Source organism: Olea europaea, unplaced genomic scaffold (genome assembly GCF_002742605.1).
Source record: "Olea europaea var. sylvestris unplaced genomic scaffold, O_europaea_v1 scaffold1447, whole genome shotgun sequence".
Classification (NCBI taxonomy): domain Eukaryota; kingdom Viridiplantae; phylum Streptophyta; class Magnoliopsida; order Lamiales; family Oleaceae; genus Olea; species Olea europaea.
Genome location: NW_019232015.1, coordinates 60,849 through 74,583, shown reverse-complemented (window position 1 = coordinate 74,583; position 13,735 = coordinate 60,849). Strand labels below are relative to the sequence as shown.

General features: G+C 35.7%; 2 protein-coding genes across 3 annotated transcripts in view; one reads left to right on the top strand and one right to left on the bottom strand.

The window, feature by feature from the left end:
• Positions 1-203: 203 nt before the first annotated feature.
• Positions 204-6,757, top strand: LOC111376092 (plant UBX domain-containing protein 8-like). Of its 2 annotated transcripts, none has more exons than XM_022999019.1 (11): positions 204-438; positions 2,031-2,092; positions 2,213-2,774; positions 2,857-2,940; positions 3,012-3,130; positions 3,282-3,507; positions 3,632-3,847; positions 3,918-4,049; positions 5,236-5,379; positions 5,457-5,513; positions 6,263-6,757. In XM_022999019.1, exons 1-11 carry the CDS (start codon positions 355-357, stop codon positions 6,368-6,370), a joined length of 1,794 nt encoding a protein of 597 aa, XP_022854787.1. In that variant the 5' UTR covers positions 204-354; the 3' UTR covers positions 6,371-6,757. The 2 variants fall into 2 exon arrangements, with proteins under 2 accessions (XP_022854787.1, XP_022854788.1); XM_022999020.1 differs by having other exon boundaries at positions 207-438; positions 1,766-2,092.
• Positions 6,758-8,687: 1,930 nt separating this feature from the next.
• The window catches only part of LOC111376096 (ribosomal RNA processing protein 36 homolog), a 25,722-nt gene continuing 20,674 nt past the window's right edge, over positions 8,688-13,735 (bottom strand). Inside the window, exons 2-10 of the mRNA XM_022999024.1 lie at positions 12,346-12,479; positions 12,190-12,256; positions 11,507-11,559; positions 11,318-11,357; positions 10,802-10,858; positions 10,641-10,715; positions 9,490-9,607; positions 9,138-9,184; positions 8,688-9,051 (exon numbers count right to left, since the gene is read on the bottom strand). Coding sequence (XP_022854792.1) covers positions 8,953-9,051; positions 9,138-9,184; positions 9,490-9,607; positions 10,641-10,715; positions 10,802-10,858; positions 11,318-11,357; positions 11,507-11,559; positions 12,190-12,256; positions 12,346-12,479 — 690 coding nt within the window. The 3' untranslated portion in view covers positions 8,688-8,952. The remainder of the gene's footprint in view (positions 9,052-9,137; positions 9,185-9,489; positions 9,608-10,640; positions 10,716-10,801; positions 10,859-11,317; positions 11,358-11,506; positions 11,560-12,189; positions 12,257-12,345; positions 12,480-13,735) is intronic.

Below are 13,735 nucleotides of genomic sequence, written 5' to 3'. Positions count from 1 at the left end.
TTTCAAACATATAATATTATTTTATTAATTTAAATTTTCTCCATTTGCGAATAAGTATGAAGCTTGCTTGAAACCCAAGGTATTCAAAATCTACATAAAAGCCCAAAAGCGCACGCAAGAAAAGAAATCGAAAGTAAAAGCGTGACATAGAACATTATAGAAGATACCTCCACTTTCATTTATATTTACCAAACCAACCACCCTTGCAATTGAAAGGCAATTCAGTCTCCACCTCTATGTATTCCTATAATTCTCGCTAATCCCATCTTACACAACGCACAAAATTCTTCTCAGAGAAAAAAATTCCGAATTCTCTTCTTAATTTGGTAAAAATTTATTTTCATTAATTTGAAAATGTCCAGACCTGATCAAGAAGCAATTGATACTCTCATGAGCATCACTGGTGTATCCGAGGCCACTGCTATTCAGAAACTCGAGGTAATTTTTACTGTAAAATCGCCGCTCAAAAATACTGGATTAATATTACTTTAGCTGTTTTTAATTTGGATTTTTTTTCTCGATTCCTTTTATTATTATTATTATTATTATTATTATTATTATTATTATTATTATTATTATTATTATTATTATATACATATAGGCGTTGAGTGTAATTTGCGAGCGTTAGTTGATTGTACTATAGTGTTTAACTTAGCTGATTAAAAAAAAAATCTGATGAGATACTAGGGGTTTTTCCGTACAGTTGAAGGAAGTTGCTCCTTTTTTTAGGGTAAATAAATATCATGTGCTCAGTTTTTCAATTGGTTCTTGTTCTATAGATTAGATGGGATAACTGTTCTGCAAATTTTGAGATAGGCTTATTGTTAAAAAGAGTGTAAATTATTGTAGAATGGATGAATCCGTAATTCAATTTGAGGTAATCTCTTTCACTTCACTCCATTGTGCTCATATTTTATTCTTTCAATTACAAATTTAAGTCATGATTTAGAAATTGTGGTGAGCATGTCACCTAAATGAAATGCATATGATGAGACACTAGAAGCAAGAAAACTTTGGATAAAGTTTGTGAGATCCACTTGGAATTTTCTTGATAATTTCTCGATGGTAAGTTGTTGGTGTCTAATATTTTTAACAACATTCGCTAAAAGCTTAAGCTGTTATTGATGGGCCACATTTATACATTTAACTCTTGTCTACAACCCCCCCCCCCCCTTCTCACATGCAAACTATGTTCATTTTCTTGATCAGAAGTCTAGCCAGTATTTATTTTTTTATAAACGGGCAGCAGTTACCTGCCTCTAATTCTTTGTTATTTCATCTAAAAACTTAAGAGAGTTTAGAGAGGAGCTACTTATATTCATTTAAATCTTGTCTTGAACAATTATCATGATTCAAAATTTAAAACCAACAAACTACCCCCAAAGATCTGCTTGTTAAAATGTGCATGGTATGTTTGGTGGTGTTGTGGTGTATAGTTTGTCCTTGAAGACAAAAGGAAATCATAGAGGAAGGAGAGAAGTCCATGGAGCTGTATTATTCTGTCAAATTAGGGTTATGGATATGTGCTATAGTTTTTATCTTTTAGTTGATTTCTGTGCAGTTTCTATAAGAAGAGGGAAAATGCAAAAAATGTACATTGAAACTACCCCATTTTTTCTTCATATCTTGCTCCACAGTTATTTTTGTTCTTAATGACTCAAAAGTAATTTCAGATGGTTGAGTGGAACGCCATTCCTTGTTAAAATACTCTATCCTTGATAAATCTTATTCAATCCATTGCTAAATATGTTGGTATTTGATGCAGACTGAAAAATATTTAATAGTAATTTTTGTGGACATGGGTATCAAACATAGCTGCCATTACATGGTGCAGAAGAAAGAAAGTCCTGTCTATCAATGGTCCAGTTAACTATGCAACTGTTGTATTTATAAGCTTTCAAGATCAGCTCTTGAGGAACTTAACATCTGAAACTACCGCTTGTGACTTTTTAATATTTATCCACATTCTTCTTTCCACTTCTTTCTGTCTGCTTCTAACGAGGTAATGATATGTATTGTGTTGAAAACAGGAGCATCACGGCAACCTGAATGAGGCTGTCAATTCACATTTCAGTGAAGGAGATAGAAACATGTTGGCATTTTCCTGTCCTTTGGGATCTTCCTCTTTTCTTATTCTTTCCATTTAAATATATATATGATTACTTTTATATCTCAACATCTTCAATTAAATTATTTTTTTCTCTGTGTTCAGAACGCAAGAGGCATCTTTTGCTGCTCCTCAGGATGATGTTATGGATATAGATGACCCCGTTCTGGCTGAATCTCGCAGACCTTTTTCATTATTCCCCTCTGCTAGAGATTTGCATCCATTTTCTTTACTTGATCCCAGCACCAGAACTTTATATAATAGTGGTACTGGTTTTGGTAGTCGTGCATCTTTTGTTTCACATCCAAGAGAGGTGAGGGAGATCCCAATTGAAGTGAAGGATGGGAATGGACCTGGTGGGCAGTCTGGTACTGCTCCTATAATTGAAGATGTCACTGAAACTGCACATCATGGACCAGAAATACGTGGGACTGTCACAGCAGTTGATGATGACGACGATGATGAAGATTATGTACCAGATGAACCAATTACACGTGCTTCTAGGCATAGGGCACGAAATAGCACAACGCGTAGTGGACCAAATATTCCCGCTATTGTTGATGTTCCCGACTACAACAATGATATAGAAGAAGAAATGATCCAAGCTGCCATTGAGGCTTCCAAACGGGATGCTAGAATGTTAGATCAACAATATGATGATCAACTTGTATGTGATAAGTTCCAATGTACAAGTTGTTTTCAGCCTGGACTGTGATTTTTAACTGTTGAAACATGTCGATCTGATACAGGATATTAGGAATCCCACTCATCAGCCTAGGCAGTCTCACCTAGAAGATCCTGAGCTTGCACGTGCAATTTCTTTGTCATTGAAGGTAAGCTTCTCTGCTTTTTGCCAACTTCGTGAATCTTTGTTGTTGCTCCTGTTAACATGAAGTGAGTTCAGACAGCTGAGCAAGAGAAAGTGCCGCAAGAACTGGAAGGAGAAGTTGGAGGGTCAAAACGGGAAGATCAGAAATCAGCTGAGGTTGAGGAATTGGGCAAATTAACATCCTCAACTCCAAGGTATATGCTTTCTTTGACGGCAATGTATTGATAATATTCTCCCAATTGTAACTATTCTGAGTATCTTTTCGCCTCTTATGTTCCCATTGCTCATAAATGTTCAAACATACCTGTTGGGTATCTCGATTATCTTCTGACAAAATATCTGTAGGCAACCTTGGTTGGAGGTTGGAAGTCCATCCATTCAAGATGAAGCAGAAGATGCAGAAGAGCATCCACTAGTTAGGCATGGGAGGAGACAATCACATATATCTTCAGGTTCTGTTGACACTACTACCCAAAATGTCAAAGTAGATGTTAACCCACCATCAAGTCCTCAACAGCGTGATAGCATTCGTCATATGCAGCATAATGGAAGTGACTTCCCGTCTGATGAGGTAACATCTTTTTTCTTGATATTCACGTATTTTAACTTTATATGATCTTCTAGAAACTCAAATTGACTGTTTTCTGCATTTCAAATACTGATAACATAAGCTTCCTATGTACATTTGTGTAAAGTGGGGTGGCATCTCATCTGAGGAACATGATGAAGCAGTAATGCTGGAGGCTGCAATGTTTGGTGGAATTCCTGAAGGAAGCGAATATCATGTCCCTTATGCACCTCGTCCACTCATGCAGAATGGTTTAGATAGACCTATGGGTCCTCACCCAAGGCATATGCTTCGTCCTCCGTCTCCTTCTCTTACTGCACAGCGATTGATACGGGAACAGCAGGTTCACTTAGTGTGCTTGCAGTAGAGGTAGATCAGTTTGTCCCATGATTTTAACCTATGTTTGCATGCAGGATGATGAGTATCTTGCCTCATTGCAAGTTGACAGAGAGAAGGAATTGAAGGCCCGGGAAGAAGCTGAAGCTGCTTTTGCAGAAGAGAAGCGCAAGGAGGAGGAATTGCGAAGAAAAATGGAAGAGGAACAGGTAACTGCTCTGAAAATTTGGAAAAGCGCGTATGGAGAGCACCTATCCTTGTCTTTGATTGAACTGTGTTTCATTACTAAATTTTATGTGTGGGTCAGCATTTTTCTTGCCAAGTTTGTTAGGTTAATTGTTGACCATAGGTGATGCTATGTTTTGTCTTTACGGAGTTGGTCCGAGACGAACAAAAACACGTTGGAGGAACTTTATCCAGAGACATGGACGTCTGTGATTTTAGTATACATAAGCTAGCTGCTCTAGGAAGTCATAGCTAATTGAGACCTGGACCTGTAGTTTCTTAAATCATATTGTCTTCTTTACATTAGATGCAATTTGGTGAACAAAAATAGGTAAAATGATCCATCACTGATACTATTCATGTGTTTGGGATCTAACTTGAAATGGGCCAAGTCAGCTATTCTTCCCTTTCCTCTGCCTGTATCACTTACTGCTAACAACTTAACAACATAAAAGTGACTACCTTGTACCAAATTATTGTCAAATTCCAGTTCTCAAATATAATCCATCATACTGTTGAGCTGAAAACTGTTGAGCTGAAAAGGATACATACTTATTTATCAGCAGCTGCATTTTGTAATACTATCAGGACATGTCACATAAAACTTCAGGAAACTAATAGTTAATTAGCTTTATTAACTATTATATTCCAGCACTACTATAGACTCCTAACGGATTGGACTATCATCTAACGACTAATTTAAGGCCATAACCACATGGATTATGGAAAGTTCTCGTGTCCTGCCATTACTAAGAAGACCAAAATAACCATAACTCAGAAAACATAAGACATCCCAATTAAAAAAATTCACTGGGTTACTCGCATAACGGAAAGTATAAAATTCAGCCTAAACTTGTTGCGGTTTGCTGTGAATCCTGCCACATATTAAGTACCTAATTCCTCTTCTTGTTAAGCAAACTTATCTTATTATTCTTTCATTTGATAAAACTTGCCCTCGGGTATTTGACTCTTTGGAATCTTGTAAAATTTCAAGTCTTATCTGTTTATGCTTCCATGCATGACAGCATGAGACTTCCAATATCAATTAAGGTTTTGTAGCGTGCATTCAAGCTCTTCTGTTAGGTAGATTTTGATTCCATCTGCATATTTCTTACTAAAAATTTCTTCAAAAATGACATGAAGTTGGATCGATGTTTTAACACTTGCCAGGAAATTGAGAGACAATTAGCAGCAAAGGAAGCTTCCCTCCCTCTGGAACCAACATCAGATGATGAGAATGCTGTTACTCTTCTTGTGCGAATGCCTGATGGCAGTAGGAGAGGTCGGAGATTTCTCAAGTCAGACAAGCTTCAGGTATAGATGTCAACATTTGATTTGCAATGATCCAGTGGTTTATGATATGACTTGAGTTGATTGTTGTTTATTTGCAGTATCTTTTTGACTTCATTGATGTTGGCAGAGGGATCAAACCTAGCAGTTACAGATTGGTAAATTCTTTCCTCTCCTTATCCTGCACCTTCTGATATGCTTTTCTGTTGATTCTTAAGCAAAATGCCATTCACTGACTGATATGCATAGGTGCCAATATCTTTGGCTAAGTTTTAGAACTTTACTTATAAGCAAATAAGTAAATTTTATATGAACTTAATCTAAATTTGAATAACTAAGTTACTTCTTCGACAGTGAGATGAGAGTTAATTTCAGAATTAAATAATTTCTTTATCATGAGAAGTAATTAATCTGAACTTGTTTAGAAACCAAAAAAAAATGTTGCTTTTATGCTTGTAATCATGTTTATGAATGACTTGTGGAAGAGTCTCTCTTGAAATCTGTAGATAATTAATCTTAATTTTACCAAAGCCTTTGCAATTGAGATAGAATTTGCTTTCGTTCATCTGATATGTACTCCGCATAAATAAATATCTGAATCGGCTTTCCTTCATCAGAAAATGCACATCACATAAATAAATGGGATATGTTTTTGACTAGTCAAGAATATGCTTAAATCATGTGAAACTCTTGCAAATGGGAAGAGAGGTTAAAGGAGCTAAAAATTGTCTTAACTTTGTCTTAGTTAATGAGAATGTCTAGATTGAAGACAAAAGGGAAAATTCTCTCTGAATTTTCTTTCATTTATTAGACACACTTAAATATGGGTAAATGAAATAGGTGAATACCCTATATGATGTGCATGGATTCAGCTATTCTGACTGTTGAACGGTTTTCCCATGTGCAGGTGAGAGCGTACCCTCGACGTGCTTTTAGTGATGGAGAGCGTAACTCGACTTTTAATGAATTGGGTTTGACCAGCAAGCAAGAGGCCTTGTATCTGGAGTCAATATAGCTTTGTTTATTTTGTGAACTTGATAGAAAACCGTTAGTTTATATCTTCTATTCTAAGCCGGGATTGTGGTTTTGTTGTTTTGATCGGGATGGACTATGACATGATTGATGAAGATAATTTGGCATGCCGATTGCTAGCAAAAACTGTGTCAATGGCATCTCGGTGTTGCTGGGGTCAAGAAAATATTCGATTAGTACGTTGGAAACCAATTAGACTGCATTTGAAAATTCGGCTTCTCCTAAATTGGATTCTTTTAATGCGTGTGCGTGGAAAAGTGATCAAAAGGGTGTGTTGCACATTTTGTTCGTTCCATTGTATTCTGCACTTTCTGAGTAGTGGTTTTCTTGTGATTTTGCCCTTATTCAAATACTCATTTCATTTGGTGTTTGAAGGTTATCTAATACAAAACGACACATTTGGTATTTCTTCTTTACAGCAACACTGCCTATCTCGAGTCCTTGAATTACAATGAGAAAGATTTAGCCAATTTTTGAGCTTTTTTTTTTTTTTTTTTTTTTTTTTTTGAAACTTTTTTTTTTTTAAAATTTTTTTTTAAGGTTACTAAATTATTTGATGATAATCAAATAGTTAGAATCTAAACTACAAGAATGGTATCTTTTGAAGCGTTGTTCTACTCTTTTCCTTTATTACTTTGATGCTGACTTAGTTAAAAAAAAAAAAATTTTTTAAAAAAAAATTTTTTAAAAAATTTTTTTTCAAAAACCCCCCCCCCCCCCCCCCCATCCCAAAAAAAAGGGGCTCAAATGGAGTTAGTAAATGTCTAGTGCATAATAGTCCATATGGTATTATGGTTGGAAGATATGGTTAACAAGGTTTTAGTTTTCAATTTTTTATCCGACATTGTTCAATTTACATTAACAAGCATGTCATTTGGTTATCGAGGGAAAAAGGTACAGTGGTGCATTAAAGAAGAGAATGTAGAAAAATTAAGAGTACGTTTTGTTTGCGTTTACTGAATAACAATATTCTTTTTATATTTGGTTAAACAGTAATTTTATTTATAAATTCCTAACTATTACTTATTCATTATTCATACATTTCTTGAGATACATTAATATTCCTCCTAAAAGTTCAATAATTTTAAACATAAAGGGATTTCTTATAAGACAACTAAAGATAAGGTTTGTTTAGGACTCAAGTTTGGTGCTAAATCATAACGTGTTCAAGGTCTAATCGGGATCCTATTACTGTTGTATTCAGAAAATTAAAATGTTAATAAGCCCTCTTTTGGTGAGGATTAAAATTTTTAAGTAAAATTCAATAACTTATTTTAATCATATATTTCATAGGACTCGTAACATTTAATCACACATTTCATTAACTTTTTTATAGAAAAAATTAATTTTAATCCCTATCAAGCAAGGTAGCGATAAATCACTTTTTATCCTTTTGGTTTAATTCTGTCTCAAGTTAAAATTCAACTTTCTAATGTACCCTTGATTTTATATTAATCCTGCAATGAATGATGTCGTGTTACCATAATCTCTCCGAAAATGAACTTAAGAGTACAATGACTAGATCTCCTTTTTCTATAAAATTGATTTTATTTATTTTATTCACCTGGCATAGGAGCAAAAGGCGCGCTCCAGCATTACCATATAATTATTGGAGCTAGTGTACGAGGCACAAAAAAACGTATGACATTATCAAGAATGGGAGAAGGTATGACTGCATATCGACATGACACAGAAGAGGCGTTGAAGATGATAGCATTTGTGATCAAGTTGCTTTCCCTCCTTCAATAGAAAGGGGGAATCACCATCTAATAGTCGTTCTTTCGAAAATGGTCTTTTAAACACGAGGCATTTCTTATCAACTTTCAACAACATTAAATGCTAGAATAAAGAAACCACCAGCATTTGTTTGATAGAAATTAAAACTCAAATTTAATCCAAATCAAAGTCAAAAATTAATTTTAACTACATATTCACGGGATCCATAACTTTTCAATCACACATTTTGCCAACTTTTTTTAATCCCCACCAAACAGGGACAAGAATACCATTTACTCTTTATCTTTTTACTTTAGTGCTTGTTTGGCAAAGTTCAATTTTTTAATCGAACATACTTTCTAATCTAATACTTATGATAAATTCATTATCCACATATTCGGTAAAAGTCACACTGATGATGATCCTACAACAACCCAACCAAATGTGAGAAAGCAGAAAATAGATTCATTGCGCCCCAACGGCATAAAACACAATGAAAATTCCTCGCAAAATCTAATCTAGCCTACGAATTATTTTATAGGCATCTGGTTTCGTAATAAAACATGCATTATGAATTTTATAAATTCTCAAATCAAATAAAATAAATTTTATTATCGCACAAAATAGGCATAAAAATCATAATTAGAATCAGTACAATCAAAATCTTCAGACTTTTAGACCTATTCATTTTTAAACACAAAACCCTTTCCAAATTCATACTCGTTCTGTGTACTGTGTACATGCCCCATTAGGACGACAGGAAAACTGGTATAGCTGCGATGTTTGAGCCCATAAGCCCACCAAAATTATGCATGTACAGTCGCAATAGAATTATTAGCGTTATTCGCTTCATTGCTCCGTAGGACGTCGATATGGCATGTATCTGTGGTCTTTTGCAGCATTCTTCCTTCTTCTTTTGTCAAGAAAAGACTCGAGTTTGCCAGCCCCCTAACAGATCACAAAAGTACATGTTATTTGACATGAACATTATAGTTATAGAGCATTTACAAGCAAATTGTGAGAATTGCTACTACCTTGAGTTCCTCGTACTTCTGGATGAGCTTTTGCTTCCTAATATCAGCTGCAAGGAAGAAAGATTATACAATTTAATCAACTAATGATTGGTATTCTTCTCAGGTTAATTGTGTATTTGTATCCTCTTCTTCCAATATGCTATTTATTAGTGTGTTTTGAATACTTTATGAGGTTACAACAAAAACAGATGGAAAGATGATCAGGAAAAAAAGAGTGACAATTTATTCCAGAATGAACAAGAGCAACTGAAAAACTGTGAACATAATTGACTGATGCATGTTTATGTTTTCACAATTGAGAGCAGCAACAGGACGAGATAAATATAGGGAGGGAAACAGCAAGGAGAGTTACATTTTTTCAGATAATAAGGTCGTTCCCCTTTCTTTGCAGCTTCTCTCTCTTTCTTCTTGTGCTCGGCTATAATTTCCTTATCGGTACGCTTTGTTACTCCAGATTTCAATTCTCTATCCTGGCAAGTGAGAGAATTTAGAAGAGTTGTAAACACAACAATCACAACTCAATTGAGGTGCGAGCATACACATTAAGGGATATGAATCTGTGCTGCAACAACAATGGCTTTGACTAGATAAAGCGCCAAATCACCTCCTTAAAGAACAAGTCAATATTTCATTAGGGAAATTGCATCATGGTTTCCAACAACCAAGTTGTCCCCAACCTTTAATTAAGAATAATATTATTCGCAGTCGCTCACTACGACAGTCGCCCTACGTGATGTACACGTGACTGGTGATTATCTGATACATTAGTCAATTAAAAAAAAACAAAAAAAAAACTACCATATTAATACATTAAATAACCAATTGCCATGCGTATGCCACGTAGGGCGATTGCCGTAATAAGCAACTATGAAAGGCATTACACTTCAATTAATCAGTCCACATTGATAAGACTGGTCTAAATCTAAATCTAAATCTTCCACACGTGACTGGTGATTATCTGATACATTAGTCAATTAAAAAAAAACAAAAAAAAAACTACCATATTAATACATTAAATAACCACTTGCATGCGTATGCCACGTAGGGCGATTGCCGTAATAAGCAACTATGAAAGGCATTACATTTCAATTAATCAGTCCACATTGATAAGACTGGTCTAAATCTAAATCTAAATCTTCTACAAATCATAATGTAGCCCCTGTGGAAACATGACACGTCAAATTTTTGGATACAATCCAAGCCCGGTACAAAACTAGATTCTTAAAGTTCGACATGTGAAGCCCATATGAACATTCAACAAAGATTTGGATGGTATATATCTAGAAGACTGATGTGCAGTTGTAGCAAAAGATTGAGGACCAAATTGTTACTAGGGCAATTAGTAGGGGACCAATGGTACAATTTCCCCAGTTCACTAAGGTCAAAAGGGAGGAAACCCCTGTTTACAAACCTATACACACTATCTCTCGGAGTCTAAAGGAATCTTGCTGAAATCTTGCTGAATATCTGGTTTTGAAAGGCATTCATAGTAAAAGCACTTACCATCTGAGTTATACGATTCTTGAGCTCAATTATAACTTCTGGATCTTTTTCTTCTTTCATCCTTTTCTTTAATGCCTACAGATGCCAAAAAGAGTGATCAATTTGGCAGAAGCTGACACAAAAGCAGTATCATATAATTATTTAAAACACCGAAATGCTACCTTTTTCTCAGCAGGCAATTCATTTTTCAAGTTCCGAGTTGTACCACAAGATAAATACTAAGAAACTCGAGTGGAAATAAAAAATTCTTCTTTTTCAAGTCCAGCCAAGCTAACAGACACTAATAGCATACTAAGCAACCAGAATACAGACATATGTCACGGACCGCAAGGAGGTGACTTGAGGCTTGGCATGACGTAGGAATGTCATGGCACTAAGTTGGAAAATGAGGTGAGGGGCCGTAGTGCAGCCCCAATTGAAGGAATGAGTACACGAGGTAAAAGCAAAGCACAAGAAGCTTCCGTGATGGAAGGAATGAGTACACTTGCCAGAGTTCATTATTGTCCATCCATTTAAGAACCAAATATGATGTACAAGCCTCTACCTTAGATGGACTCTAGATTTGAAATAAATAAATTGAAAGGACAAATGGAAGCAACTGTTCATTTTAAAAGGCAGGGAAAAATGATCAAAAAAGATTTATGAGATTTATAATTAAGCTTTTAACGTAAACTCACATTTTTTTTCCCGAAAGGTAACAGTTTCATAGATCTATGCCTATATTCTACTATCAAGATCAAATATGGTCCATCAAATATGTACGAATCATAATCATATCAATTAAAATCGTTCAAAGTGTGCAGATGTGCACGCATGCGTTTACATACAGTCGGCAAAATAGGAGTGTCTGACGAAATGAAGCTTACCCTTCTACATCAAGTTCACCGTACAATAATTCAAAACGAGGATCACGTGCCACCTGAAATAAAGTGCAAATCAATTTAAAGCAGAGCGCTTTTGCAAAGACAGGGTAAAAGAAATCAGAAAATGATGAAGCTACAGCAAAAGTAATTCTTATATTGCTAATTTCATCTAAAGACTATTAGAATTTGCATTAAACAAAGTTTTTGTTCATACATACATACTGAATGGTTTCACCAAAAATAATATTTGCAAATCCACAACGAGAAGATCTTTAGCAAGAATAAGTGACAATGTAACTATAAAATGAACAAAATACAACGAGAAACATAATTCTTTGCAACATGCAAGTAAAACTACCAACAGGGCCTAAAGTGGTTGTGCGAACAGAGCAAGTAGATTCCAGGTTCCCAAGAAAGTCACACAAACAAACCATGACATCACAATATTTTTCTATTACCACTTTTACATTTTTAAGTATCCATTATACAGAATACAGATGTTTAAATTTCGAGATTCTACCGGTTGCATGACAAATCAAAATAGTAAAATTCTACCGTTGCATGTTGGTCTAGTGGCATCTGTAGGCTTTTCCCACATTCGTGGTGGCAGTTCGAATCCTTCCAACCATTTCCCCTCAGCATTGTACTCAAAAATAATAATAATAATAAAAGAAAATAAAACCCACTTTCTTTGGAACTTGGACGACTTCTCTGAATCTGCTGACAGGCTTCTTGCTGCTCATCTCCATAGGTCTTGACAATTACAGTAATAAAAATTTAGCAAATAATATTACAAAACCACAAAAGTCTAAATATTTCAAGCAATCATGACAAGAAAAAACCTGTTCTTATTGGCTCGGCTGCTGTTTTTCTCTGCATTGGGCTTCCTGTACACCATCTCCGATCCATCAGACCGAGCTCTCAGCAGCTCTTCGAATGTCACATCGGCAAGCTCCCGCTCAATCTCCTCCTCCTCCTCCTCCTATTCAAATTAAATGTTAACTAGACTTAATAGGAAATAGACGGAGGTTTAAATAAGAATCTGATAGGCCACCTATCAAGTATACCTATGCTAGAAGAAACAAGTAGGATTGAGAAGCAACTAGAAGAGAATAACAGCATTCTGTTACAGGACAAGTGGGGGGAATTAATCTGTTAGGGAAAGGGTTATATATAGAGGTAGGCATGAAGGGATATGTAGGCAATTTGAGTAAAAGAGTCTAGTTACTGCCCTTTTGAATTCAATACAATTCTTGTTTCTATCTTCTTCTAGTTAGAACCTTATCAATTGGTATCAGAAAATGTTCAATCTGATGGCCCAAAAGAAGATAGAAATCAGAGTGGAAGTAATGGAGAAGAAGATGAAGGAATTGAAATTTGAGATGCGGTGCTTATCAGGCATAGAGAGGTCAGTGGCACACCTCAAACAGGGCATGACTAAGATGTTGCAGTCAATTGAAGAAATCAAGAAAACTGTAGCAGCACTTAATCTTCCAAAAGATTGCCATGAATACAATTATGGATAGAGATGGATTAGGAGTGTTTCGGAGACTAATATTTCTGAGAAGTTTTCAGCATGGAAATCAGGGACAATTCATGGAGAGATGAAGACTAGCGCACCTTTTTACACACGAACAGTGACTGTCAGAGAGAACCCCGATTCATCACCCGAAAATTGTCGTGATGCTGGAGGGTGGGGCTATCCTCAAGTTTATTCCGACCAACAAATTGCAGCACATGGAAATTTTGTGGTTGGGTACGATGGGCTATGGAGTTTGCTTGGGCACTATACTACCAATAGTCAGTTAGTTGGCCCTATCCGTTGGATTGAAATATTCCTTTTCTACATTGGCCGCGGAATGGATTCGTGCCAAAGAAAGGATTCAGATACATGATACTCCAAATTTTGCAGTTGAATCACACTTCCACCTTGAGGACAAGGTGTCTTTGGATCCCCGGGGTATTGATAGGCCACCTATCAAGTATACCTATGCTAGAAGAAACAAGAAGGATTGAGAAGCAACTAAAAGAGAATAGCGGCATTCTGTTACAGAGCAAGTGGGGGGTTATAGAGGTAGGCATGAAGGGATAGGTAGGCAATTTGAGAGTTAAAGAGAGTCTAGTTACTGGCGTTCTGTTTGTATTCTCTGTAATCCCTTTTGAATTCAATACAGTTTTGTGTTTTGATCTTCTTCCAGTTAGAATCTTATCAGAGTCACTAGAAAATCCAAA

What these genes read in the sequence shown, in the direction of transcription:
- LOC111376092 (XM_022999019.1), top strand. Translation starts at nt 355, where the DNA reads ATGTCCAGACCTGATCAAGAAGCAATTGATACTCTCATGAGCATCACT. An exon ending in CTGCTATTCAGAAACTCGAG is followed by an intron (nt 439 to 2,030) that starts GTAATTTTTACT and finishes TGTTGAAAACAG; the next exon opens with GAGCATCACGGCAACCTGAA. An exon ending in GATTGATACGGGAACAGCAG is followed by an intron (nt 3,848 to 3,917) that starts GTTCACTTAGTG and finishes GTTTGCATGCAG; the next exon opens with GATGATGAGTATCTTGCCTC.